Genomic DNA, 27,886 nt, shown 5'->3' with positions numbered 1-27,886 from the left:
AAATTTATGCATAGAATAAGATTTGTATATACCATAATATATGCAAACAGTAATTGGATTATTGTCCCAGCAAAAGCCTAGAAATAAATGACTTAAATGTCTCTCAGCAGGAAACAGTTGTTAAATTGATGGCATGGAATAGCATTGTACCATTGAAGACAAGTGAAGTAGGCCCACGTGTGCTAATGTAGAATGTATATTGTTAAATATGAGAATAAAGCTTCTGTTCATGTGTAAAGATTTTTTATTTGAAAGGCAGAGTAACAGAGCTATTCCATCTGCTGGTTCACTCTACCCCAGATGACTGCAACAGTTGGAGCTGGGCCAGGCCAGAGCCAGGAGCCTAGAAATCAACCTGAGTCTCCACCTGGGTGGCAGGAACCACACTTGGGCCGTCATCTGCTGACTTCTAGGATGGCCATTGATTAGCAGGAACTGGATCAGATACAGAGGAACTGGGACTTAAACACATACTACTTTCTATATGGGATGCTTGAGACCCAAGTAAGGGCTTAACTTACTGATTCACAGTGTCCGTCCATGTGTTTTTGCTTTTGTTTGTGTTTGTTTGTTTTTAAAGATTTATTTTGTTTTGAAAGGCAGAGTTAGAGAGTTTGAGATCTTCCATCTGCTGGTTCATTCCCCAAATGGCCGCAATGGCCAGGGCTGGGCCAGGGCGAAGCCAAGAGCCCAAAGCTTCCTCAGGTCTCCCATATGGATGTCAGGGCCCAAGTATTTCCACTGCTTTCCTAGACACATCAGCTGGGACACGAACTGAACTGGCATACATGTGGGATGCCTATACTGCAAGTGGTGGCGCAACCCGCATTTTTGTTTTTTAAAGATGCCTTTGCGGAAGGGGGGGCATCAGAGAGGGATGAGGGCAAGACTTACTTTCCTATTCTCTTTTTTTCTTGTAAGTTTATTTTATTTGAAAGAAAAAAAAAGTTAGATGTTCCATCCGTTGGTTCACTCCCCAAAAGGCCACAATGGCCAGGGCTGGGCTAGTCCGAAGCCAGGAGCTGGGTAAGTCCAACTGGGTCTCCCACGTGGGTGGCAGGAGCCCAAGTGCTTGGGTCAACTTCTGCTTTCCCAGGTGCATTATCAAGGAGTTGGATCAGAAGTGGAGCATCTGGGACTCCAACTGGTGCTTGTATGGGATGCTGGCGTCGCAGGTGGTGGCTTAACCTGCATCACCGGCCGGTGACCACATCACCGGCCCCTCTAATACACTTTTGTACTGTTTGAAGCTTTTTTTCTTAATACTATGTTGATGTATTATTTTTTTACTTTCCCCCTAGCATTTTACCTGTCCCTAGCATCACACAACAACACACACTTGCATACACAAGTCAGAGAATTCAATTGTTCAAGGATTCTGGCTATGCCATGACAGGGAATAGCCTAATTTGACACTGTCTAATACCTTATTTAATATGTGCTAAGACTTTTGGAGATAGCAGGCACCTGATCTTGCCATTCCAAGTTGGTACTGAAAGGAGAAAATCTCTCTGGATGTTGGGAACTGAAGCCTTGGTCACACACAAGTCCTGAGATACTCTGTGAGATCTATTGGAGGTGCTAGAACCAGATGAACTTGGTCTCAAGCCAAGTTCTCTCTTGACTCTCTTCGGAGGTCTCAGGGTTCAAGATGTCTGGTCGTCATTAGGAAGTCGTAGTTGTGTTTATCACCTGTTTCATGTTATTTCACTTTCCAGAGATGAGAACTAGAATAGAGATTCACTTAGCATGATAAGATTTTGTGCTTGTGTGGCCCCTGGATTTTCTAAAAGTATTTTTTTTTTTAAAGATTTATTTATTTGTTTGAAGAGTTACAGAGAGAGAGGGAGAGACAGTGAAAGAGATCTTCCATCTACTGGCCTACTCCGCAAATAGCCACAATGGCCAGGGTTGGACCAGGCCAACGCCAAGGGCTTCATCCGGGTCTCCCACATAAGTGCAGGGGCCCAAGCAGTTGGGCCGTCTTCTGCTTTCCCAGGTGCCTTGGCAGGGAACTAGATCAGAAGTGGAACAGCCAAACTGGCACCCATATGGGATGCTGGTGTCCCTAGTGGCAGCTCAACCTGCTGTGCCATAATGCAGGCCCTAGAAATATTTTTTTTTTTTTTTTTGACAAGCAGAGTGTTAGAGAGAGAGAGAGACAGAGACAGAGAGAAAGGTCTTCCTTCCGTTGGTTCACCCCCTAAATGGCTGCCTCGGCCAGCGTGCTGTGCCGATCCGAAGCCAGGAGTCAGGTGCTTCCTCCTGGTCTCCCATGCGGGTGCAGGGCCCAAGCACTTGGGCCATCCTCCACCACCTTCCCGGGCCACAGCAGAGAGCTGGACTGGAAGAGGGGCAGCCGGGACTAGAACCCGGGGTGCCGGTGCCGCAGGGGGAGGATTAGCCAAGTGAGTGGCGGTGCCGGCCTAGAAATACTTATTAACCTTGGAAAAATTGGAGCTGTGGCCAGGATCCTTTACATAAAGCTCTGTAAATAGATGAAGGTTCAGAGTTTTATTTGTTTTAAAATTTATTTATCTATTTGAAAGGTGGAGTTACAGAAAGGCAGAAAGAAAGAGATATCTTCCATCCTCTGGTTCACTCCTCAAATGGCTGCATTGGCCAGAGCTGGGCCAATCCAAAGGAAGCCAGGAGCTTCTTCTGGATCTCCCCTGTGGGTATGGGAACACAAGCACTTGGGCCATTTTTTGCTGCTTTCCTAGGCTATTGGCAGGGAGCTGGATCAGAAGTGGAGCAGGCAGGACTCAAACTGGTGCCCCTGTGAGATGCCAGCACTGCAAGTGGCAGCTTCATTTGCTAACCCACAGCACTGGCCCTAGTTCATAGTTTTATGGAAATGTGCACGTCTCTACTTCTTGTGAGATGCCGTTTAAGTTACTGATGGCTTGTATGCAGGCCGTTACAGTAAGATTAAGGTAAATTGCCATATCTGTGTTCATGTAATAGCTTTTCAGAATATATATAGAAAATGTGGTCACAGAAAGTAGAAGTAAATTATACTTCATTTTATGGTTTTGTCCTGTAGCTCTTAGGCGAGTCTTAGAATTTTGCACACCCTACTCACTGGAGCACTGTCTTAAGCCGACCATTAGACAGGTGGCTGTGTGTGGCAGGGATTTTCCACAAGAACATGTCCTGGGGGTAGTGGTGAAGGGCATGGGTTCTGATATTAATAACATAAACACACATGTTCCTAGCTGGGCATTGGCTGTCCAGTGTCGTCACTTTATGTTTCTCTAGATACCTGGGAAGAAACACCCCTGGATAGAGGCCCTGGTTCTGTCCAGGTAGCACATCTTCTCTCTCTTCTCTGCTGTGTGGTTGTATGCGAGCATGTATGGAGCAGATCAGCACCGATTGCTACGAAGGCAAGATGGAAAACTGGTTCTAGCAGTTTGTTCTCTCATTCCAGGCAAAGGCCCAGGTTTGAAAGCAGAAAGAGGATTGGACACGTTGCTGGGGAAGGTGAGTGATCCATGTAACCAAAGGTAGTTTGTTTATTCTAGGATTAGCTTTCGTTGGTTTTTATTAGCAGGTTTCTCTAAGTTTAGTGGCTATTTAATTTCTTCTTGGCGTCCTCTTTGTTGTAGCAGAGATGTTGGCTGATTTGTAGGACTTGCCTGAAGCCAGAGTCATGGTGGATGTAGGAAAGTGGCCAATCTTCACTCTGCTCTCCCCTCAAGAAATCGCATCGATTCGGAAAGCGTGCGTCTTTGGCACCTCAGCCAATGAAGCCCTGTACGTTACTGACAGCGATGAGGTGAGGCTCTGAAAGCTCAGGCTGTGGTGTTAGGCGTTGTTTTGGGAATGGGCTTCAAAGTGTACAGTTAGAAGACTGAGAAAAGGTGGGGGCGTGATGAAAACCTGATGGGTAGGAAAGTTAGGCCTTCGATGCTTCTCTCTGCTTTCAGTCTCTTGTTTCAGACCTCTTATTTTACCCCATACTGCTCCCTGAGTTTCATTGTATAGACAGATGCTCTAAATCTTAACTTATGTCAGCAGAGGTTGCATTTTTCTTGCCAGCTTTATCAGCCTCATTACTTACTGAGCTATCAAATTGAACTTGAGTGTATCTTACTTTCAAAGCAGAGAAGGGAGCTTTTAACATAGTTTTAGGCCAAATGACTCAGATGAAACTCTTTGTCTCCCAGGTCTTTGTATTTGGACTGAACTATAGCAACTGTCTGGGAACTGGAGACAACCAGAGTACACTCGTACCCAAGAAGCTTGAAGCTTTGTGCGGAAAGAAGATTAAAAGCCTCAGTTACGGGAGTGGGCCACATGTTCTCCTCAGCACCGAAGGTAAACAGATCTCGCTTTCCAGTCTGTGGGAAATGGAGCAGTTAATTCCAGGCTCAAAGGGGCAGCAGTAAAGCTGTATCAAATAATTTCAGATTGTTTCTTAACTTCTGAGGGCAGTACTCAAAGCAGGTAAAGCTAAACACATCCGGTGACTCTGGAGCAGCCACAGGACGTCTTGCAAAGCTGGCAAACTGCTGAGGTTTTAAACTTTTGTAAAGTTGTGGAAGATTTGATATGCCACACAAGGTCATTTCCAGTGGATTTGTGGTTGCAAGGCAACTTTTGCGGTTGCCTTGGTACTTTTGTGTGAACACAGATAATACTGGTTTTCCTTTCTTTGTGTGCTTTCTGCATCTTGAATTGAGAAAACATGCATTCATGTTGGTGCCATTTTGGGAGAATGGGGAATGTGGGTGGATAGATTCTTGTCTTTCTCTGCCTTCCTGACGTCTCTGCCAAAGGAGAGTAGACATTTTTTTCTTTAGTAATTTATCTACACTCTGGGTACCCAGCATTCTCTGAGAGTTTGTGCTATATTTCCTCAACTGCTCATTTAATAATTCAGGCTCGTGAGCTCTTGCTTTCACAGAGCTTTTTGTGGGGTATTGTCTAGGGTTACCTTTAGGAGACGATTTGCATCTTTGCCTTTCTGTGTCTAGACTTGGGTCCTGGTCTTTGATGCTACTGTAAACCTTAGTATCTAGCTTTTTAATTGCCTGTAACTTGTGTCTGAATCTACTCCAGGTTCTCCACGTTTCTCTCAAACTGTGAGAGCCAGATCTGCGGATGGTCCTCTGGTAGCAGTCTGACTGGCACTGAGCATAATGAGATGGTGATCTCACTTGTGCTGGTGTGGTCATGCTTTTTGGCAGCATGCTGGCTTTTCCATGCTGTTACTGCATCACTGACTGCTTCAGTGTCCACTGGGAACTAAGGATTCGGGGTTTTCCTCCCATAGCAATTTTAACTAAAAATCCTTGACTTTTGACCATAAAATACAGAGGCTGTGTGTGTGTGTGTGTGTATGTATATGTATGAGACAGAATACTAAAACATACCCATATACATTCCTGGTTTTCCTCAAGGTGGTTACCTTAAACTATAACTCTTCTTTTAGAATTATTTTCAGAGTCCAGATCATTCACTTCTAAATATCTTAAGTGTGAAGATAAATGGTGTTTTTTTTTTTGGTAGGAATATTTTTCTTTGTGTTTAAATCAATTTTGACTTTAATACAGTCTACATTTTATACAATATACATTAAATATGCTATACATTATATGTGCATAATGTATATATTCATGTGTACCATATATGGGGGTACTTAAAGTTTGTGGGGGTAGGTGTTGTGGTGCAGCAGGTTAAGCTGCTGCTTGGGACACCTGTATCCCATACTGGTTGGAGTCCTAGCTTCTGATCAAGCTTTTTTTTTTTTTTAAGATTTATTTTATTTACCTATTTGAAAGGTAGAGTTACAGAGAGGCAGAGAGAGAGAGAGAGAGGTCTTCCATCTGCTGGTTCACTCCCCAGAAGGCTGCAATGGCCAGAGCTGAGCTGATCTGGAGCTAGGAGCTCCCATGTGGGTGCAGTGGCGCAAGGACTTGGGCCATCCTCTGCTTTCTCAGGCCTTGCAGAGAGGTAGATAGGAAGAGGAGCAGCCAGGACTTGAACTGAAGCCCATGTAGGATGCTGGTGCCATAGGCTGTGGCTCCCTGCTGGCCACAGCACTGGCCCCCAAAAGCTAGTTATTAGCAAAAAGAGTCAGCGGCACTTCTGGGTTCATGAGGTTCTGGGAAAGTTGTGAGCCCAGTGAGAGCATGGAAGCTCTGTGTTCCTTCCCCATCCCTTGCTGCATTGCCTGCATCCATTTGACTGTTCCTGAGTTGTATACTTTATTGTGAACTGGCTGCATTTTCCAAAGATAGCCACAGCAGTAGGAGTGAAGCTGCCCCTCAGTGATGCCAGGCCCAGGGCATTAAATCATTCCCAGCTTTTGATTCTTTCAGAGATCATGTATATCATAAAGCAAAGATAAGCGTCTTTGTACCCTGTCCAAAATCCTATTGCAGAATAAAAAAATGTATTAGAAGTGGTTGGTCAAGCCGGCGCCGTGGCTCAATAGGCTAATCCTCCACCTTGCGGCGCCGGCACACCGGGTTCTAGTCCCGGTTGGGGCGCCGGATTCTGTCCCGGTTGCCCCTCTTCCAGGCCAGCTCTCTGCTATGGCCAGGGAGTGCAGTGGAGGATGGCCCAGGTGCTTGGGCCCTGCACCCCATGGGAGACCAGGAAAAGCACCTGGCTCCTGGCTCCTGCCAGGATCAGCGCGGTGCGCCGGCTGCAGCGGCGGCCATTGGAGGGTGAACCAGCGGCAAAAAGGAAGACCTTTCTCTCTCTGTCTCTCTCTCACTGTCCACTCTGCCTGTCAAAAAAAAAAAAAAAAAAAAAAAAAAAAAAAAAAAAAGAAGTGGTTGGTCTATGAGGGGAAAAAAAAATCAGCCAGGTTCCAGGCCGCTAAAACAGTCTGCTCAACAGAAGCTCTGACTTTTGTTTTCCTTGCAAACACTATACCTCTTTGTTCTGTACTTTATGAGCAAGTGGCACACTCACATTTGTACATACACCCGCACCAAGGGCTCCCTGAGACGTGGTATTTGGTAAAGTGACGGTACATGTTGGTGTTGGAGCTTTCCTGTGTTTTCTGCCTGTTTGTGAACTGTGGACTTCTGAACACAAAGCTGATCTTCATTCTACATTAGTCCTAATTGCTTTCACTTAAGACTTTTGCCTCTGTCTATCCTTTATTCTCTCTCTCTCTCCCCTGACCCCTTCAGTGGTCTGTTTATGAAGAGGAAGGGACATTGTGAGAGAAGTAAAGGTTGGATAGTGAGTTATACAAAGTCTAGGGAAGAAGGTACAGGCATGAGCACTTTTTCTTGAAGCTGGTTCCTTGTGTGCTTTGTGTATCTAGATGGAGTGGTTTATGCCTGGGGCCACAATGGATACAGCCAGCTTGGGAATGGGACCACCAACCAAGGCATTGCTCCCATCCAAGTCTGCACCAACCTCTTGATCAAGCAAGTGGTTGAAGTAGCCTGTGGCTCACATCATTCAATGGTTCTGGCAGCTGATGGAGAGGTGAGTGTAATGTTTTTATCCTTTACTGTTGTTACTGTGGTAAAATACATGTAATACAAAGCTTACCATCTGTAAGTATGTAGCTCAGTGGTGTTGGGAACATTCAGGCTGTGCAACTGTAACCATCATCCATCCGCAGAGCCCTGTCCATGTTGCAGAAGTGATACTCTGGACTAGTAAACATCAACTCTTAAGTGTCTCCCCTCTAGTTCCTGCCATTCCCCATTCTGCTTTCTATTTCTTGTAGAGTTTGACTCCTTCAGATACCATGTGTGAGTGGAATCATACAGTGTTTGCCCTTTGAGTGGCTGATTTCACTTAGCATGACGTTCTCAAGGTTCATCCATGCTACAGTGTGTGACGGGATCTCCTTCCTTTCTAAGGCTGAATAATATCCCTTTGCATGTATAGGCCCCATTTTGTTTGTTCATGGACACTTGGGTTGCTCTTCTCAGCTAGTGTGAAAGCTCCCTCCTTTAAAAACATAGTGATAAAATAATGACCATAATATTTGTCATTGATACAGTGTGAACGTAGTAGCACTGTGTGAGTAGCTAAACATTCTGGGAACACATTCTTCACCCAAATTATGTAATCCAGACTGCAGATTGGATAACAATAGAATTCAGTTTTTTTAATTTATTTATTTGAAAGGCAGAGTTAGAGTGTGCGCACACGCTTCCACCTGCTGACTCATTCCCCAAATGGCCTCCACGACTGGAGCTGGGCTGATCTGAAGCCGGGAGTCAGGAGCTTCTTCCAGGTCTCCCACATGGGTCCAGGGGCCCAAGCACTTGGTTCGTTTCTATTTTCCCATGCATATTAGCAGGGAGCTGGATTAGAAGTGGGGCAGCTGGGACTCAAACCAGCACCCATATGGGATGCCTGTACTGCAGATGGCCGCTTAACCTATTATGCCACAACGCTGGCCCCAGAATTCAATCTTAAGGAAGTTTCATTCCTTGTTAAGACTACAAATCGGATGTGTTTGACAATTTTCTGTTCTCTTCTTTTTTAATGACCCCATTCCTTAATTCTACTTTGTTTTTCAGTATGTGTAATGATAGAGAAAATAATTTTACTAACATCCCAGTAGGCACCATGCGGCTTGTTCAGCCCCTGAGTTCTGAGCTTATAAAGGTTACTCATCCCCTGTTAATTTCATCTTCTAACCTCTTACGTCATATTGTCCCTCTCTACCTCCGTTGCCTTTGATCAGGTCTTGTCATCCATATGTACTATTGCCATAATCTTATATTTCATACCTTTATAATCCGTTCAATCTTATTTCTGTATCCCCCATGGTTCTAAAACACAAATTATATCATATTGTTTCCCTGCTTAAAGTTCTTCAGTGGTGGTACAGTCACTTGGCTAAGTAGGCCAAGTTATAGATGAAGAAGCCAAAAGTTCAGAAGTATCAAGGTTTCCTGGCTGGGATGAACTGGAGCCAGGCATAGCACACAGGCCTTATGCCCTGGATCTGCTATCTACTGGTCCGTTTCTGGGCTAGTGGAACTATGGTCCCCATTTGTTGTTATTTAAAATTTTTTATTTAAGAGAGTGAAAGATGGGGCTTTTCACCTGCTGATTTACCCTCCAAATACCCACAACCCCAGACATGCTGAAGCAGGAGCCAGAAACTCAACCCAGGACTCTCCTACATGGGTGACAGCAAGCCAGTTACTTGAGCCATCATCACTGATTCCCCAGGTCTGCATTAGCAGGGGACTGGAGTCAGGATCTAAAGCTGGGGATCCAACGCAGAACTTGGATATGGGATGCGGGCATCCTAACCTGCATCTTGGGGCCAGCGCTGTGGTGTTGCACATAAAGCTGCCGCCTATAGTCCTGGCATCACATATGGGTGCCAGTTCAAGTCCTGGCTGCTCCACTTTCAATCCAGCTGTTTGCTATGGCCTGGGAAAGCAGTAGAAGATGGGTCAAGTCCTTGGGCTCCTGCACCTGCATTGGGAGACCCAGAAGAAGCTCCTGGTTTCGGATCAGTGCAGCTCTAGCCGTTGTGGCCATCTGAGGAGTGAACCAGCGGATGGAAGACCTCTTTTTCTCTCTCTCTGCCTCTCTGTAATTCTGCCTTTCAAATAAATAAATAAATCTTAAAATAAAAATCTTACCTTGTAGGCTTAGTGCCTACCCTATACAGTCCTCCCCTTCTACCTTTTTTTGAGGGGCAAGTGCTGTGGTTTAGTAGGCTAAGCCTCTGCCAGCAGCATGGACATCCTATTCACTGCTTCGAATCCCAGCTGCTCCACTTCCATTACAGCTGTCTGCTGAGGTACCTGGGAGAGCAGTGGAAGATGCTCAAGTGCTTGGACCCTTGCACCCACATGGGAGACCTGGAAGAAACTCCTGGTTCTTGGCTTTGGATCAGCTCAGATCCAGCCATTGTGGCCATTTGGGGAGTGAGCCAGAAGGTGGAAGACCTTTCTGTCTCTTCCTCCCTTTGTAACTCTGCTTCTCAAATAAATAAAATCTTTAAAAAAATTTTTTGAAAGAGTTAGAGATCTTGATCTTCTATCTGCTGGTTCACGCCCGAAATAGCTGCAATGGTCAGGGCTGGGCCAAGCCGAAGCTGGGAGCCTGGAACTCCATCCAGGTCTCCCACGAGGATTCAAGGGCCCAGTGGCTTCATCTTTATTAGCAGGGAGCTGGATTAGAAGTGGAGCAGCTGGAACTTGAACTGGTGCCCATGTGAGACGCTGGCATTGCAGGCAGCAGCTTAACCTGCTGTGTTACAACACTGACCCTGTGAAGCTGTGAAGACAGCTCTTGGAGTTGTTTTCAGAGATGGTGCAGTGTAGTGGTGAAGGCTGTGGCCAGATGTGTGGATTTAATTTCCCTGTGTACTACTTGCTAACTGTGGAGCACCTGGCGAGTTGCTTAACTCTCTGCCTTTCAGTTTCTGTATATAAAATGGGGATGGTAATATTATCTCAGGATCACTTTATAGGATTACTGTGAAATCCAGCGGGTTAATGAATATAAAGCATTTAGAACCATTTACCTTTGAACTGATGACTTCAACTTAAATGGGTTGATTATCACCTACGCATGTCTTTGTGCATGAAAATTATACAAAAATACTAGTACTTTGGAAGGGGCCGTGGGCGTTGTCGCTGTCGCATCCTGTGGTAGCCTTTCCTGAGTGTTCACACAGTTCATTTGCTAATGGGTCACACTCAGAACAATTGTACCCACCCCTTCAGGGCGTCTGTTTTTTTGGTTGGTTGTGTTAGAGGTAGAGTTTTCACGCCAATGGTTCATCTTCCCCCTTCTCTCGTGTAGGTGTATGCCTGGGGCTACAACAACTGCGGCCAGGTGGGTTCAGGATCCACAGCGAATCAGCCAACTCCTCGGAAAGTCACCAACTGTTTACATATTAAGCGGGTGGTTGGCATCGCCTGTGGGCAGACCTCCTCCATGGCTGTTCTGGACAATGGAGAGGTGAGTGTGCTCTCCCCGCCTTGCCCCTCCCCACCTGCCTTCCCTGGCCAGGAGATGTCAGTTTCTCCATGGGACTGTAAGTCACCTCCTGGAAGGAGGTTGAGGAGCAGCTCTTCAAGATGACTTTTGTTTTTTAATTTATTTATTTGATAGAGTTACAGAGAGAGGAGAGACAGAGATCTTTACCTGCTGGTTCACTTCCCAGATGGTCATAAACCTCTAGCACTGGACTAGGCCAAAGCCAGGAGCCAAGACCTTCTTCCCATAAGGATAGTGGGGGCTCAAACACCTGGGCCATGTTCGACTGCTTTTCCCAGGCCATTAGCAGGGAACCAGACTGAAAGTGAGCAGCCGGGACATGACCCAGTGGTCATATGGGATGCCGGCCCCACAGGTGGTGGTTTTACCCACTATGTCACAGCACTGGCCCCAGGATGACTTTTTACACTCCAAGATCTCTCTGCAAGTGAAGCTTTCTGATGTGACTAAGTTTGCTTTATGTATTTATTTATGAGATCAAAATAATTTAATGCTTATAGGTATGTATATTTTTAAAGCAATTTTTGTGTCTAGACAGAGGGCTCTTTTGTTGTTGTTTTACACTCAGGACTTTAAAGATATATTTATTTGAAAAGCAGAGTTCTAGAGAGGGAGAGAGACAGAAAAGTCTTCCAACCTCTGGTCCACTCCCCAAATGGCTGCAAAGGCCAGGGCTGTGCCAGGCTGAAGCCTGGACACGGGAGCTTCATCCCGGTTTCCCATGTGTGTGCGAGGGCCCGAGTACTTGGGTCATCATCTGCTGCTTTGCCAGGTGTGTTAGCAGGGAGCTGGATTGGAAGCAGAGCAGCTGAGACATGAATCAGTGCCCATGTGGGATGCCTGCGTAGCAGGCAGTGGTTTAACATGGTATGCCACAATGTTGACTAGATATTTTGGATTTAATCTGATCAATTAAAGAACTTGACATTACTTTCTCTTCCCAGGAAAAATTAAACTGCATTCTTCAAGTTAACTGATGAAGTGTTTGTGGAACTACTTGTTTCTTTTTTAAAAGATTTATTTATTCAAAAGGCTGAGTTAGGAAGAGATGGAGAGGTCTTCCATTCTCAAGTTCACTCCCCAAATGGGTAAACTCCTGGGCTGGGCCAGGCTGAAGCCAGGAGCCTGGATCTCCTTGTATCTCCCACGTTAATGGCAGGGGCCTAATACCTTGTTCATCATCTCTTGCTTCCCAGGCACAGTAGCAAGGAGCTGGATTGGAAGTAAAGCGGCCCAGGAATCAAACCAGCGTTCCCATGTGGGATGCCTGAATCATGGGCCTTGGCTTTACCTGCTGTGCCCTAGCAATGGCCCACCTTCCTGTGTATTGAATGTTAGTTCATATAAAGAAGAGTAACTTGCAAAAGAATTTTTCTTTTGTCTTGATTGTTGCATTAGAACCAATAAAAAGGCCGGCGCTGCGGCTCAATAGGCTAATCCTCCGCCTAGCAGTGCTGGCACCCCGGGTTCTATTCCCGGTCTGGGCGCTGGATTCTGTCCCAGTTGCCCCTCTTCCAGGCCAGCTCTCTGCTGTGACCCGGGAGTGCAGTGGAGGATGGCCCAGGTACTTGGGCCCTGCACCCCATGGGAGACCAGGATAAGTACCTGGCTCCTGCCATCGGATCAGTGTGGTGCGCCGGCCGCGGCAGCCATTGGAGGGTGAACCAACGGCAAAAGGAAGACCTTTCTCTCTGTCTCTCTCTCTCACTGTCTACTCTGCCTATAATAAAACAAAACAAAACAAAACAAAACACCTTTGGGTTACCTTCTACTATGGTCACCTGTAAGCTGATGTTTATTTGTCTGAAGTTTTTCCCAGTTGCAGTTTCTACTTAAATGGAAGTTATACAGAGTTACTTCTTTGGACTTAGACTCTATGGCATCCTGCAGTGGGATACCAGGGTTCTGCAGAGTTTGCTGAGTGCTCAGCTCTGATACCTTATTTTTTAATGAGTCTTAGTACCCTGGGTTACTCCAGAATTCCCTGGATTAGCTATCTAATTTTCTCTTTTCAATTCTTTATTTTTTAAAATTTCTTTATTTTGTAAAGAATGGAGTAGAGAGAGATTTCATCTATTCTGTCACTCCCAGATGGCTGCAGTGGCCAGCACTAGGCCAGGTTGAAGCCACGAGCTTCATCCAGGTCTCTCACGTGGGTGGCAGGGGCCCAAGGACTTGGGCCATCTTCTGCTGCTGCTTTTCCCAGGCCATTAGCAGGGATCTGGATCGAAGGTGGAGCAGCCGGGCCACAAACTGGTGCCCGTATGGGATGTTGGCATTGCTAGAAGAAGCTTAGCCAGTTCTGCCACAGTGCCAGCCCCTTCCTCCTCTTTTTTTAAAGATTTATTTTTTTATTATTTGAAAGTCAGAGTTACACAGAGAGAAGAGAGGCAGAGAGAGAGAGAGAGAGCGATATCTTCCATCCACTGGTTCACTCCCCAGTTGGCCGCAATGGCCAGAGCTACATCAATCTGAAGCCAGGAACCAGGAGCTTCCTCTGGGTCTCCCACGTGGGTGCAGGGGCTCAGGGGCTTGGGCCGTCTTCTACTGCTTTCCCAGGCCACAGCAGAGAGCTGGATCGGAAGTGGAGCAGCCGGGACTTGAACTGGCGCCCATATGGGATGCAGGTGCTGCAGGTGGAGGCTTTACCTGCTCTGTCACAGCGCGGTCCTGCTCTGCCTTTCCAATAAATCATTAAAAAAAAAAAAAAAAAAAAAAAAAAAAAAAAAGTTGGTAGCTCTTGCCAAATTTTTCTCCAGAAAGTTCTTGCCTGTTACACTTCCAGCCTTGGATGAAAGTGCCTTTCACCATCTCTCATGGGACCCCCCACTGTCACATTGCCCTGAGAAGCCCCAGTGTCTGCGTGCCTTTCTCTGTGCCCCCATAGATCTCAGATTTCTAATCTGAACTAGACTTTGTTTTTCTGTTCTTAGTGAATACTTTTTCTGTTTCCTGCACTGGCTGTTTTAAACCTTTAGTACCTCTCAAACCTACACCAACTTGGTTACTTTCAGCAGGCGGTGGTTCCTCTCAGGGCATTATTCTCTGGGGCCGCCTGTCTGACCCCTTCCCTAACATCCCTTTTCTTAGCCCCCCTGTCATGCCTTAGCTCGAGTCTCTTCAGAGCTCATCTGTTTGCTGATGGGAGATGATGTTCGCTACTTAATGGCTTTCCTGCCTCTAGTCTCCAGATATGTTCCTGTCATTCTTCAGGTTTCAGCCAGCTCGATCTTTCAAAAACTGTGAACTTAATTACATCCATCAGTTTTGAAGTGTTTCAGTGGAAAATCCATAGATGCAGTCCACTTTCCTGTATGCTTTGTCACTTTATCCCCTGGCCTTTGCCTCTCCTTCCCTGCTGTGCTCCAGTTGTTTGCCAGGCCCACCTCCTTGTTCTCTGAATCTGTCTGTAACACGACCAGCCCTGTGCAGATCTCCACTCGCTGAAGTCTTCTCTACGCTCTCTTCCTAGAGCTCAGCCCTTCCTTCTACTGTTTCTGTGGTGCCTTGATTATATTTCTATTGCAGCACTTGCCACGTGTCTGAAGTGTGCAAGCGTCTCTCTCCTGTTAAATCGTGACCAAGGACTGTTTGTACTATTCACAGTGTCAGGGCATGTACAGTCAGTGCTTCTTCAAGAATGAAACTGTGAATGACTTCCTAAGGCTGTCTCACTGCTAAGTTGTGGAGTGGGAAGTGACGCCAAACTGTGTCATCCTCACCAAAAATCTCTTCCGCTTGGAGATCGTCTGTAGGATCACATCAAGTAGAACATGAGTGTTGAAACTGGCTTTAGTAGGGACTGGGTTTTAAACACCTCTCTCCCTTTCCCTTCGTTCTAAGGTGTATGCCTGGGGTTACAATGGCAATGGTCAGCTGGGCTTGGGAAACAACGGCAATCAGCTGACGCCCGTGAGAGTGGCAGCCCTGCACAGCGTGTGTGTGAACCAGGTACGTGTGGTGACCCCTGGGCCAGCTGGTCCTCATCTGTCTTCTGTGCTGACTTGGAGAAAGCCTGGAGGCTTGCTCTTGACGTGGTCTTTTCTCACAGCCAGCAGTCTGTGCCGGCAGCATCCACATCTGCTAGAATGTCTTCCCCAGATTCCCAAGGGGAGACAGAAGGCCGCGGTGATGGCACATCAGTCTTGACAAGTTAAATGAAATGAAAATAAAACTAATGAGAAAATCTAGGCGTCCAAGGTGCGGGCTTTCCTGATGCTGTTTTCATGTTCCCGCACGTGTCAGTCCGTACCTGACAGTGATTTGGCATTGTGCAGAAGCTGGCTGTATCTGTAGAAATGTCTTTGCTGCCTTTCCTGTCTTCCTGCTGACCGTAACCGTTTATGTTTACTTGCAGATTGTCTGCGGCTATGCACATACTCTAGCACTAACAGATGAGGGCTTGCTGTATGCCTGGGGAGCTAACACGTATGGGCAGCTGGGAACTGGCAATAAAAATAACCTGCTAAGCCCTGCACACGTCATGGTGGAGAAAGAAAGGTAACTTGGCTGTGCTGTGTCTCGGGACTATGTGTGGCAAAGCTCTGGGGTATGGCTTTGTGACTCTTGTGTTTATTGACATTCTCAGTTTGAACCCAAGAGTTTGAGTACCAGCCATAAGGAACATGAAGTTGATTTTCTGAAATGTCGTCCTGTGATTGGTCGGCACTGCCACATTTGGGTGCAATTCCTAGAGGCCTGCTGTTGCCCCTCTGGTAGGAGTCAAGCAGGGTCTCTTACCATGCTGAAATGCACAACATAGTGCACACTTTCCTTTGAACCAGATCAATAACTGTTAAATAAAATTTGCTCTGAAGAAGGTATTTTCTGTGTAGCTGTTGGTTTGACGTGAGTTACTGGAATCTATGCTTAATATGCCAGATGGTATGGTTTTACCAAGTCCTGGAGTGTTGACTTCTGATCCCAGGACCCTGGCTAAGAAGCAGAATGAGATAAGTATTGAGTCCAACCCAATTCCCTTTGGATTGGAATGTCAGGCTCTGTGACCCTAGGCTAGGCCTCTGAGTGCTAGTAGAGGTGAGAGAAAAAGTTGTTTTTATTTATTTGAAAGGCAGAGTTACAGAGAGAGAGAATGAATCTACCATTTGCTGGTTCACTCCCCAAGTGGCCACAATGGCCAGGGCTGGACCAATCCGAAGCCAGGAGCCAGAGCCTACTTTGGGGTCTCCCACGTGAGTGCAGGGGCCCAAGCACTTGGGCCGTCTTTTGCTGCTTTCCCAGACACATTGGCAGGGAGCTGAATCAGAAGTGGGGCTGCTGGGACTTGAACCAGTGCTCATGTGGGATTCTGGCACTGCAGACGCCGGCTTTACCCACTACGACACAGTGCTGGCCCCAAAAAGTTGTAATTACATGGAAATGGAATATTGCAGGCAGTACAGTGTTTCTTACTAAAGTTTAAACTCCCATAACAGAACATTTTGTGTTTCCACTTTGCTCCTTTCCTTTGGTTCCCAGTCTGTCTTCCCAAGTCTTCCTCAGTAACACTTAGGGTGGGGGAAGTAGGGCAGTCAGGGTGGGAGAGGCCTGTGCGTTTGCCCTGATCTTGTGGTTTTCTCATATGACTTGGCAGCTTGTGGCCCTGGATCCTGGGCTGTTTCTTTGAGGTGTTCCAAGTGTGAACTTTTTTTTTTTTATTACTTTGCATGGTGTCGTGTGGGCTTCTATGACTTAAAGCAAACAAGCAAACAAAAAATGACCTGTGTTTTTCTTCCAATTTTCAGGGTAGTGGAGATTGCAGCCTGCCACTCCGCCCACACGTCGGCTGCCAAGACGCAGGGCGGGCACGTGTACATGTGGGGCCAGTGCCGGGGCCAGTCGGTGATCCTCCCCCACCTAACCCACTTCTCTTGCACCGACGACGTCTTCGCCTGCTTTGCCACACCTGCCGTCTCCTGGCGCCTCCTCTCAGTGGGTAAGAAAGCTCTGGGCTCCCTCTGCCCCAGGACATTGCTGCTGTCTGACCAGCTCTCCTGCGCTGGTTGTGGGCTCTTCTGCGTTCTAGAACACTTTATTCTCCCCTGGCTTTAATAATTCAGCCCAGATTAGGTATGCATACCCAGTTATATGCATAGGTAATGAGATAGTCCCTCAGATTTGTTATTCTGTCCTTGAGTGCTTTCATTTTCATGGAGATCATACAATACAAAATTAACTATTTAAAGTATTCAACTCAGTGGCATTTATTGGATTTACTGTGTTGTGCAACTGTTTATGTCAAGTTCCAAAGCATTTTCTTCTTCCCCAAAGAAAACCCCATACTCATTAAGCAGTTCTGCTTTTTGATCCTGTGCATTTCCTGGCCTGGGTAGTTCATGTAAGTGGAATCGTCCAAGAGATGACATTTTGCGTCTGGCTGCTTTTACTTAATGTTTTGGAGGCTCTTCCATGGTGTAGCTTGACTCGGTACTTTATTTCCCATTATAACTGACTGATGCTCTGATATGCCTATAGAGTACCCTTTGTTCGTTTATCTATTGATAGATACTTGGGTTGCTTTTACTTTTTGACTATTACGGATGATGCTATTAGGATCATTTGTGCATAAGTATTTGAATCATCTATTCTTGAGCTTTTGTTACATTATGTTTATTACATAATTCAATATAACACTAATAAAAAAGCAACTTAAAATCCCACGTTATGCAGTTTTTTTAAAGGTGGTGGGTTAACCCTACCATCTTTCTTTACCGAGCAGTTTCAGATTTATTTCAGAAAATAGGTATTATAAAGTGGAATCTGGGATGATCTTTGCTTACATAATCAATACCTTGTGTGATTATTGTCTTCAGAGTCCATTATTGATTGAAAATGTGAAGATGTCCCAGAGATGAGTGGCCATAAACAGGATGACCTTAATCTTTTATTTCTTGTTCATTGCTGCCTTTTTGCAATGTATTTCTTCTAAGATGTTTTGTGAGCAGAGGGAGCAGGTGGGTCATGACGTAGTTCTTGATGGAGTGTTTGGCTTGCTCAGCGACTTATAGGAGGGCTGGCTGCCTTACACCTGTGGTGGGCGCAGCAGCAGCAGATATGGTAATGGGCACAACAGTATGTTTAGGAAGAATTAGGTGAACATTTCCTTTAAATTCGGCTTGCTGGGTTCTTCAGGTGTGGTACAATTGTTTTGCTTTTCTCTCTCTTTTTTTTTTTTTTTTTCCAGTACGTAGTCCTATTTAGGTTTAGTTCATTGAACAGGACTGTTTGTCCATAATGACACACAATACAGCTTGCACAGCTGAAGCACATCTGTTCATGTCTTCAGATTTCTACACACTAACCTGGCCTGTTTTTAAAAGGCTTCCCCAGCTTCTTGTATATTGCAGTGGCACAGACATCCCCGCTAGAACAATGTCCAAGTTCGGAAAACCATTGTCCACTGACAATAACTCCTAGATAAGGTCTGTCCCTTCTGCTCCCTGAAAGTCAAAAGTGTTTTCTTCCTCTATTTATGACCTCAGCTGAGTGTTAGAAAGTCAGATGGTGAGTTCTCACCTCTGAGGACTATTTACCCTGTGGAAGGAGGTGTTGTACTTGTCACCAGAACAAAGGGGTTATATGGGGTCGTTTCAGCCCCATAGCTTGAGAGGGAAGTTGACGCGACCTCTGGGTGCATTGCCCATTTTTAATCACGCTCACTGTTTCATTCACCAGTGGTCCAGATTACAGGCTCAGGGAAAACCTAACTTCTGAGAAATGATCCACCTTCCTCCGTAGCCAGGAGAGAGCTCTGTATGTGTTAAGGTCATGGGGTTTAGGCAAATGATGTTTCCTTGTAATAAGGTGAATGGATAAGATAAGCTCACTTGCAAAGTGTCAGCCTGGAAATTAGCTGCTGAGAGCCACACAGATTCTTCCCAGGCTGGGACAGGGGCTGTGTAACAAAGTCCCCATTCTCGGCTGTGGGCAGGGAGGGTTGTCTCCTACACCCGGAGCAGCTTTGTCCAGGGTTCAGTGAGGATATCTGGGATTGTTTTATTTCCCAGTTAGCCACCACTTGTCCCCATCTTTCATCCATACAAAGTGTTGGGTGAATTTGTGCAAGTGTCTCGACTCCACAGTAACACAGTTCTCCTCGCCTGTAAAGGCAACAGCAGTTCTTATCCAGGGACGGGATCACATGGTCCCTTTGCATAAGTGTTGTCGCTAAGTAAATTTGTTCTACTTTTAGATAGGGTACAGGGTTATTGTTTATACTTTGATGTTTAGGATTAAGGGGATCTTTAGATTCCAGACCCCTAGGGAAGTTTCTCTGCTCAAGGACCTGATAGCCTCGCATTGCCACCTAAGTGGCGAGACTGTTGGGCCTCCTTGAGTTGAATATTCTAGCCCCTCAAAGCTACCCCTGAAATGGAGAAAGATGTGGTTGGTATTTCAGTAAAGGAACGTTGAGCAGTTAGTTCTTAGTCCTGGAAGAGAACCTCTCAGATTTTGAGAGTGTGGTTGCTTCCTCTTGGCCTACCTTCAGGCCATGCTTTTGTTTTCTTACAAAATATTCACTTCTGTTACCTGGCTGAGCATGTAAGAATGGCATTTAGCATTTCCAGATACTTTCTTTTTGGTAGCTTATGGAAAGAAACTTGCTTTAATAACTGAAGTTAACTTGCCAAATAAAGCATGGACTCTCTTGGGGGGAAAAAATAGTTGAATGACGGTGCTGATGACAGTCATTTTGAAGCCTTTCAGATCTTGAATCTGTGTCCTGCGTCTCAGTGTTAATGATGTGCTCGTTGCCTTTAGAGCATGAAGACTTTCTAACAGTCGCTGAGTCGCTGAGGAAAGAATTTGATAGTCCAGAAACTGCTGACCTGAAGTTTCGAATTGATGGGAAATACATCCATGTCCATAAAGCCGTTTTGAAAATCAGGTAGTTTTTGCATGAACTTACAGAAGTCTGTATCTTTCCATTTGCGGTTCCCATTTCTTTAACATTCCACAGCATGGACACTGGTAAGAAACAGCTTTGATCATAGAAATGTCACAGCTTAATACTTTTAGTAAGAGTTCTAGATGCAAATGATTTTTTATGTATCTTCATTTTTAAAAAAAAATGTGATGGATAGGCCGGTGCCGCGGCTCAGTAGGCTAATTCTCCGCCTGCCGTGCTGGCGCACTGGATTCTAGTCCTGGTCGGGATGCCGGATTCTGTCCCGGTTGCCCCTCTTCCAGTCCAGCTCTCTGCTGTGGCCAGGGAGTGCAGTGGAGGATGGCCTAAGTGCTTGGGCCCTGCACCCCATGGGAGACCAGGAGAAGCACCTGGCTCCTGGCTTTGGATAAGCGTGATGTGCCGGCCGCAGCGCGCCGGCCACGGCAGCCATTGGAAGGTGAACCAATGGCAAAGGAAGACCTTTCTGTCTCTCACTGTCCACTCTGCCTGTCCAAAAAAAAAAAAGTGATGGAGGAATATATTTACTACATTGTTTCTTAAATTAAGGATCTTGTAAGCACATATTTCTTTGAGAAAATTTGTTTACATGGTTAAAAAAATACAAAAGGCTGTCAAATGAATGAAAGTGTATGTTCTTTCAGTCTTTTATTTGAGCGACACAGAGATACACAAACAGAGCAGAGCTCTCTCTCACATGTTCACTCCTCAGATGCCTCCAATGACCAAGATTGGGTTGTGCTGAAACCAGGAGCCAGGAAATCAGTCCAGGTGTCCCATGTGGTGGCAGGAACCTAGTTACTTGAGTCATCACCACTGCCTCCCAGGGTCTGCATTAGCAAGAAGCTGGAGTTGGGGGCCTGAGCTAGGTATCAAATCCAGGTACTCTGATGTAGGATACCGCATCTTAATGGCTGTGCTAAACACCTCTCCCTCTTTTAATCTTAAAGATTCAGAAATTTTCCCCAGGTAGGAAACTCTGATAGTGAGCAATGCTGGGCTTCTGGCTCTGAGGGACATCTGATACCCAATTCAGAACGTTTTTGTAGACTTGCAGTTCCATGTGTAAATGAGAGGGGAACTGTGCATGTATTTATGTCTGTTGATTGCTTGCTGAGGTTGTTTATCACAGTGAAGGGCATTACACGACAACAGACCATTGACTGGCCATTTATACGTGTTTTTGGAAATTTAGTTAAAAATCTATTTGCAAAATAATTCATTATAAGAGAACTGAAAAGTTGTATGTCATTCACCATGAAAGGAGTAAAGATATGAGTCATGGTGTTGATTGAAAAGATGAACCGGGAATGTTGTATGTGTGAACCATGGTCAGTCAGTCTGTCCCTTTTGTGTATAGTTTCCTTTTCTTTTTACTTTCTTTTAAAAGATTTATTTCATTTTTTTTTTAAAGGCAGAGTTACGGGGTAGAGGGAGCTTCCACCCACTGGTTCATTCCCCAAATGGCCGTAATTGCCAGAGCTGGGCCTATCTGAAGCCAGGAGCTTCTTCCGGGTCTCCTACACGGGGGCAGGGGCCCAAGTACTTGGGCCATCTTCTACTGCTTTCCCAGGCAATAGCTGGGAGCTGGATCAAAGGTGGAGCAGCCAGGACCTGAGATGATGCCCATTTGGGATGCTGGTGCTGTAGGCAGTGACTTAACCCATTATACCACAGTGTCAGCTCCTCCTCCTCTTTTTTTTTTTTTTTTTTTTTTTTTTTTAATTATTTGTTTGAAAAGGGCTATGGGGTGTGGGGAGGAGAAAGAGAAAGAGATCTTCATCTGCTGGTTCACTCCCCAGATGGTCCTAACAGCCAGGAGCTTGCATGTCATCCATGGGGGTAGCAGGGGCCCAAGCATTGGGGCCATCTTCCACTGCTTTTCACAGGCCATCAGCAGGGAGCTGGATCAGAAGTGCAACAGCCAGACTCCAGATGGTGCCCATGTGAAATGCTGGCATCATAGGTAGTGGCTTTAGCAGCTTTGCTATTATGCCGGGCCCTGTGTCCAGTTTTCTGACCCATTACATTATCATTCCTTGCCTACATTATCATTCCTTGCCTACATTATCATTCCTTGCCTATACAACTGTTTCTTTTTTATTTCCCAAACTAATTTCTGTTTTAATAGTGAATTTTTAAATTGCTGTAAGTTCGTATATTTATGGGGTACCATGTAATGTTTTGTTAGAGGTATATATTGTATAACCAAATCAATAGACATAAAATATTTTTTTCAAATTTTTTTGGAGGAAAACATTTAAAATCCTTTTTTGAAATATGAAATATACAGAACATATTGTTGTCTATAGATACCTTCCTGTACGATTAACACCAGAACTTACTTATCCTGTCAAAGTGTAGCTTAGTACTTACTGATAAGACTTCCCATCTCCCCCTCTCCTGTCCTCTCCACACCCAAAGTAGTTTCTTATGGAAGTGGAGGCATTCTTTTAATGTTCTGAATGGACTGTCAAAGTATTTGGTGTCTGTGCCATAACTCACTTTAAAAGAATTTGAAAAGTTTATTTTTAATTTTTAGAAAAAGTTTTATTTATTTGAAAGAGTTAGGGAGAGACCAAGAGCGAGCTTCCATCCACTGGTTCACTTCCCAGATTGCTGCAACAATCAGGGCTGGGCCAGGCCACAGGTAGGAACCTCATCCGGTCTCTCTTGTAGGTGGCAGGGGCCTAAGCACTTGGGCCATCTTCCACTGCTTTCCCAGGCACATTAGCAGGGAGCTGGATTGGAAGTGGAGCAGCCGGCACACGGACTAGCCCCCATATGGGATGCTGGTGTCACAGGCAGTGGTTTTACCCGCTGTGCCACAATGCCAGCATCGAAAATGTTTTTTTAAAAATAGAGTATGTGTTATATATTATGAAAATCCAGTATTCAGAAATCAATTTCTTATGCAGATGGATTTGTACATGTAAATGTGATACACAAAGATCTACTTAGGTTTTCTTCAAACATGTGGCCATCCTGTGAATGGGAGTGTTTTATAACTAGGTTTGTAAGAGGCTTGAGAAGAAGAATGGGAACAGGCAACAAAGAAGCAAAATCAGAGCAATGACTGGCTTGAAGCTGTCAGGAGGAACGAGTTTCCTGTCTGATAATGGAACGGCAAGCAGCCTAATGTGGGGGTAGGGAACCTTTTTTTTGCCAAGGACCATTTGGATGTCTGTAACATCATTTGCGGGTCATACAAAATCATTAACTTCGAGTCCTGTCAGTGGTTGGCTTGGCAGGGCCAGACTTGATGATTTTGTTTGCTTTACATGGCCCATGGGCCAGACATTCCGCGCTCCTGGCCTAATGTCATGCAGCCAAGTGGCTTTAAGAATACACAGATGACATAAAATAGAAACCAAGCAATCATTTAAATGTTAATATATAGTCACAAGTTGTGAACTGTCATTTCTGAATTTGATTTAATTTTTAAAGTGTATATTGTACATTTTCTAAAAGTGAGCAGAGGTGCACACTTGCTCAGAATGTCAAATGGAAATAGTGCCACTGGAATGCCGTGACTTCTAGAGTGGATGAATAGTTCTCAGTGTGTAATAGAGATAGCAGAAATGAAAGTGAGTGTATGCAGAAAGGCCCAAGCACAAGGATTCGTGACCTGGTGCCTGCAGGTCTAGGTTGTTCATCTGACCTCATCAAGTTCATACAGTAACTTTTGTTTTTCTGTTGTAGGTGTGAGCATTTTCGATCCATGTTCCAGTCTTACTGGAATGAGGACATGAAGGAAGTGATAGAAATAGACCAGTTTTCTTACCCCGTGTACCGTGCCTTTCTTCAGTACCTCTACACAGACACAGTGGACCTGCCGCCTGAGGAGGCCATAGGTACCTCACCCCACTTCGGGCTTGGCCAGGCTGTCAGGTCACGGATAGTCTCCCATGCCCTTGGAGTACTGAAATGTAGAAACTTTCAGGTTGATTGGCTTGTACATGGTTTCTGAATGTCTCTAAAAATAGTATTGTATAGTCGCTGTGGTTAATAATGATGGATGCAGTTTATGACTAGACTTTAATGTTTTAATATTGAAGCATAAGTTGCTAATGGATTTAATATCTTGCAAAAAACTGGAATGGGGTGGATTCTGTTCCATGTTTTGGGAGATAGCAGAGGTTGGGGTAAAAGAATTTGCTTAAATTTATAATATTAAGGTACTTCTGTTGACTTAGCCATGTAGCTGCTCAGTTAAAGTTATAATATTAAGATACTCCTGACTTAATGCATAGCTGCCACTGAAATGAAATACATGTTTCTACATTGCCATAGATTGTTCTCAACTTGATCAAACTTTGCCTACTTTTTACTTTCAGGTCTTCTGGATTTGGCAACGTCTTACTGTGAAAACAGGCTGAAAAAGCTGTGTCAGCACATTATAAAGCGAGGGATTACCGTGGAGAACGCCTTCTCGTTATTCTCTGCTGCAGTCCGATACGATGCAGAGGTAACGTAGAGCAGGCACCAGACGCCACACCCACCTGTAACGCCCCGTGTGCTCCCTGGCCCCTTTCTCCTCCGGGAGACAAGGAGCACCATGAGTGACTGCACTTCTGTCTAGACCATTAGTGAGGCATCTGATCCTTGAACAGGAAAGCTGGCCCTGCTGCTCCCTTCTGTGTTCATTTTTTCAAAAACAGTGATTCTGCTACTTCCGTTTGTAACTCAGATAGGCTGCGTAGCTGAGTTCCCGGCAGCTGTATTGCAGGATGGACTACAAGTGGCAGACCTAAGTGGACTAACTGCATGTTAGTTATAAGTCCCTTCTGATGTCAGCATCTGTGTTTTCTTCCAAGCTGCACTCCGCTGTCTCACCAGCTCTGCCCTCAGAACCCTGGGTTGCCGTATGTTTTGTATCTGGGTGTGCTCTGAAATGCTACCCTTACTCGTCGTAACTCACAGTTCCACATGTGTTAACGACTTCCGGTGGGCTAATTATTCTTGTTTTGTTTCTGTACTAGATTGAGTTCTTAATCCTGGGATTCATGGATCTCTCTAGAGTCTAAGAATCAGTGGGCTTTTGGGAGTCAGAGCTTTTACATTTGTGTGCATTTTCTTGGAGCTAAGCACCACAGAGTCAGTCTGTAAGCTGTGTGTGTTCCTGCAGGATCGGGCGTGTATTGGGCTCTTGATAAGTGTTGAAGTGGATGAAGATAGTGCCGCCAAAAGCATGCATGAGGGATATTTAGGAACCTAAAGGCTGGCATGGTCAGTTTTACAAATTAATAGAAAATTTAGAGAGCCTCGAAGTATCATGAGATCCACTAAGGTTTGTATGTTAAAGGAACACAGTTAGCCTGTCCTTACAGTATTGTCATCTTTTGACGTGGCAGAATACCTGGCAACAAGGAATTGATCCAGCATTTGCAGAGGTCTGCAGTGGTGGCCTCTGAGGTGTGGTAGAGGACAAACTCACCTTTATCACGCTTCGGTATTGAAATGGACCATTATGTCTTGTATTTTGAAAATGTATCCTGTTTTTGTTTGAGGTTGTGTTATATTATAAATATTTGATGACCTTATCAAATATAGCTGACTTTGAAGCCTGACAACAGATAAAAGGACGCTCAGTAAATCATTTCTAATAGAAATAGAAAACACAGGTATTGGTTTTCCGCCTCTTAACCTTCCTGGGACACTGCGAACTTCTCTGTTGGAAATGTTATTTCTTTAGACTTCATTTCCACCCAGTGATTTTTACCTTGGGTTGGTAACTTTTCTTTCCATTTAGTGATTGATTCCAGAAACTTCTCTGTGCGGCTCTGTTTCTTCTCCCTGTTGTGAGTGAGTTCCGTGCCGCAGTCAGGCCTTGCTGACGAGCCGCAGTCAGAAGTTCCTGGGCAGAGGCTGACATCTTGGGATGCTCGCTGGGAATCTCTTCCTGACCTTCAGCTATAATGCACCCCAGGAAGTTCACAGACCACGCCTGTGCCAGCTGATTGGTTCCGTCACTGGTTTTCATTTTCTCATTGACCATTAACACATTAAAAACTGCTTTGGAGAGGTGCACGTAAGTGACTCCCCAGAAGCTGTCGCAGTGTGAGCACAGGGCTGGCTCTCAAAGTCAGGAAATCCTACTTGGCCACTTATATCTCATGATTATGCATTTGGTGGGAAGCAGTACACAGGATTTCAGGGATCTACTTCTGACATTGGTTTGAGAAATGAGTACTGAAAGGTTTAGTACTAAAGCTAGAAAGTCAGCATTTGTTTTTCTTTTCTCAGAGAGCCAAATTGTTTTTCAGGATTAGTAGCATATGAAATGTTTCTGTGTGCAGTGAAAGAAAAGCATCTTCATTTTTTCTCAAATGCTAGGACAGTTTTAATGTTCTGAAAGATAAAACTAAAAGCCACTTTAATCTAGAATACTTTTTCTTGCTATAAAATAAAATGAATTATAGACTTAGGAAGTGGTGGGGTCTTGTTTTGCAATTACCTTAAGAAGAGGTTTGGCAAGAGTTAGGTATGGTTTCTGATCTTTGGCCATCTGGAATGAGTCTCGTGGGTGGCTTGTGTGACATGTGTAACTTGTCTCACCCTGGCTGAGGGGGGAGTCCACAAAAGGTTAGTGTCCAACTGTGTTAGTTTTGGAACTTAAGATGGTGTAGGAATTCGAGAGGCTGTGTTTACGTTTTTTAAAATGAGACTGTTAAGACCATCCCATTTTGTTGCTGGAGAAAATTTGTGGAGAGGAAAATTAACATTTTCAGAGTATGTGAGTAGTAGTGACTGGAATAATTAAAATGCTTAAAGATTTGCAACAAATTTATAAATTAGAGCAGTGATTTTTTTTTTAATTTTGATCTTCCTTACTCATTGTAACAAGTCTATTTCATCGGATTTGCCTCAGAACTACCTTATATCAGTTTGTCTGCAGAATATCATAAACAGTTCAGTTTCTAATACTAAGAAGGCTGTGTTAGACACCTCAGTTTTAACACCCTCGACACTTCCCAATTCCATGGGCCTTAAGACTCATTTTTTAATGAACTTGTCGTCATTGCTGCTCGGAGGGTCTTTCTTCCCTGGAGTTGTTGGATGTAGTTGGGCAGGAGCTGCAGTTTCTTCTCGAGGTAATTGCACAGTGAGGTAGACGAGTTGCGCAGGTTCTTCTGCTGGGTCTTTCTATCCTGTGTACTCGTCGAAGGCAGACCCGCCGTGCATCTGCTTCCCTGCCGCTTTCTGGCTTGTATAAATCAGCTTGCAGACTGAACTCTCTCCCAGTGCTTCTCCAGGATCCAGCTGGTTATTTCCGTCTTCTCTAGTTTAACTTTTTCATGTTTAAAACTGAGCCACGTGTGTTGAGTGCAGAGATCCCTCAACCAATTCCAATTAGCAGGAGAGGGAGGGAAGGCCGTTGGATAGAGCTCTTTTTCGATGTATGAAGTGGATTATAATTAGAAGCACTATTCGTGTATCTCTACCGTATCTTTAAAAAAGTTCTTAAAGTTTATACTCAAAGCTAGCCTTGTGGCGGAGCAGATGCCAGCATCCCAAATCCAAATACCAGTTCGAGTCCTGGCTGCCCTGCTTCTGGTCCAGCTCTCTGCCACATCTGGGAAAGCAGTGGCAGATGGTTCAAGTACTTGTGTCCCTGCCACCCACATGGGAAACCTGGCTTGAGTTCCAGGCTCCTGGCTTCTGTCTGACCCAGCCCGGCCTACCGTGGACATTTGCAGCGTGAACCAGTGGATGGAGGGTACCTCCTTTCCTTTTTCCTTCTCTGCTCTCTGCCTTTTAAGTCAATCTTTTTTTAAAAAAAATTAGACTGAAGGCAACTTCTGTACAATTAGTAAGTTGAATACTCTAAATTTTTTTAAAAAGACTTATTTATTGAAAGACAGAGTTACAGACGTTACAGACAGAGGGAGAGACAGACCTTCATTCGCTGGTTCACTTCCCAAATGGCTGCAGCAGTCGGAGCTCGGCTGATCTGAAGCCAGGAACCAGAAATTTCTTTTGGGTCTCCCATGTGGGTACAGGGGCCCAAGCACTTGG

The 27,886-nt window shown here is 45.1% G+C and overlaps 1 protein-coding gene across 11 annotated transcripts in view; it reads left to right on the top strand.

Moving 5' to 3' along the window:
- The window catches only part of RCBTB1 (RCC1 and BTB domain containing protein 1), a 48,184-nt gene that overhangs the window by 16,034 nt on the left and 4,264 nt on the right, over window positions 1-27,886 (top strand). For 4 of the 11 annotated variants that reach the window (XM_008273850.4, XM_008273851.4, XM_051832289.2 and 1 more), the window contains 11 exons: window positions 3,434-3,486; window positions 3,612-3,781; window positions 4,173-4,323; window positions 7,292-7,458; window positions 10,765-10,923; window positions 14,806-14,913; window positions 15,320-15,462; window positions 16,707-16,897; window positions 19,723-19,849; window positions 23,570-23,721; window positions 24,205-24,335. In XM_008273850.4, coding sequence (XP_008272072.1) covers window positions 3,656-3,781; window positions 4,173-4,323; window positions 7,292-7,458; window positions 10,765-10,923; window positions 14,806-14,913; window positions 15,320-15,462; window positions 16,707-16,897; window positions 19,723-19,849; window positions 23,570-23,721; window positions 24,205-24,335 — 1,455 coding nt within the window. In that variant the 5' untranslated portion in view covers window positions 3,434-3,486; window positions 3,612-3,655. Of the gene's footprint in view, window positions 1-300; window positions 505-3,266; window positions 3,309-3,433; window positions 3,487-3,611; window positions 3,782-4,172; window positions 4,324-7,291; window positions 7,459-10,764; window positions 10,924-14,805; window positions 14,914-15,319; window positions 15,463-16,706; window positions 16,898-19,722; window positions 19,850-23,569; window positions 23,722-24,204; window positions 24,336-27,886 lie in introns of those variants that run through there. The other 7 variants (XM_008273852.4, XM_002720731.5, XM_051832291.2 and 4 more) reach the window with 5 other exon arrangements.

Source organism: Oryctolagus cuniculus, chromosome 9 (assembly GCF_964237555.1).
Source record: "Oryctolagus cuniculus chromosome 9, mOryCun1.1, whole genome shotgun sequence".
Taxonomy (NCBI): domain Eukaryota; kingdom Metazoa; phylum Chordata; class Mammalia; order Lagomorpha; family Leporidae; genus Oryctolagus; species Oryctolagus cuniculus.
Note: the sequence above shows the minus strand (reverse complement) of the source record. Positions and strands in the feature narration are given on the sequence as shown.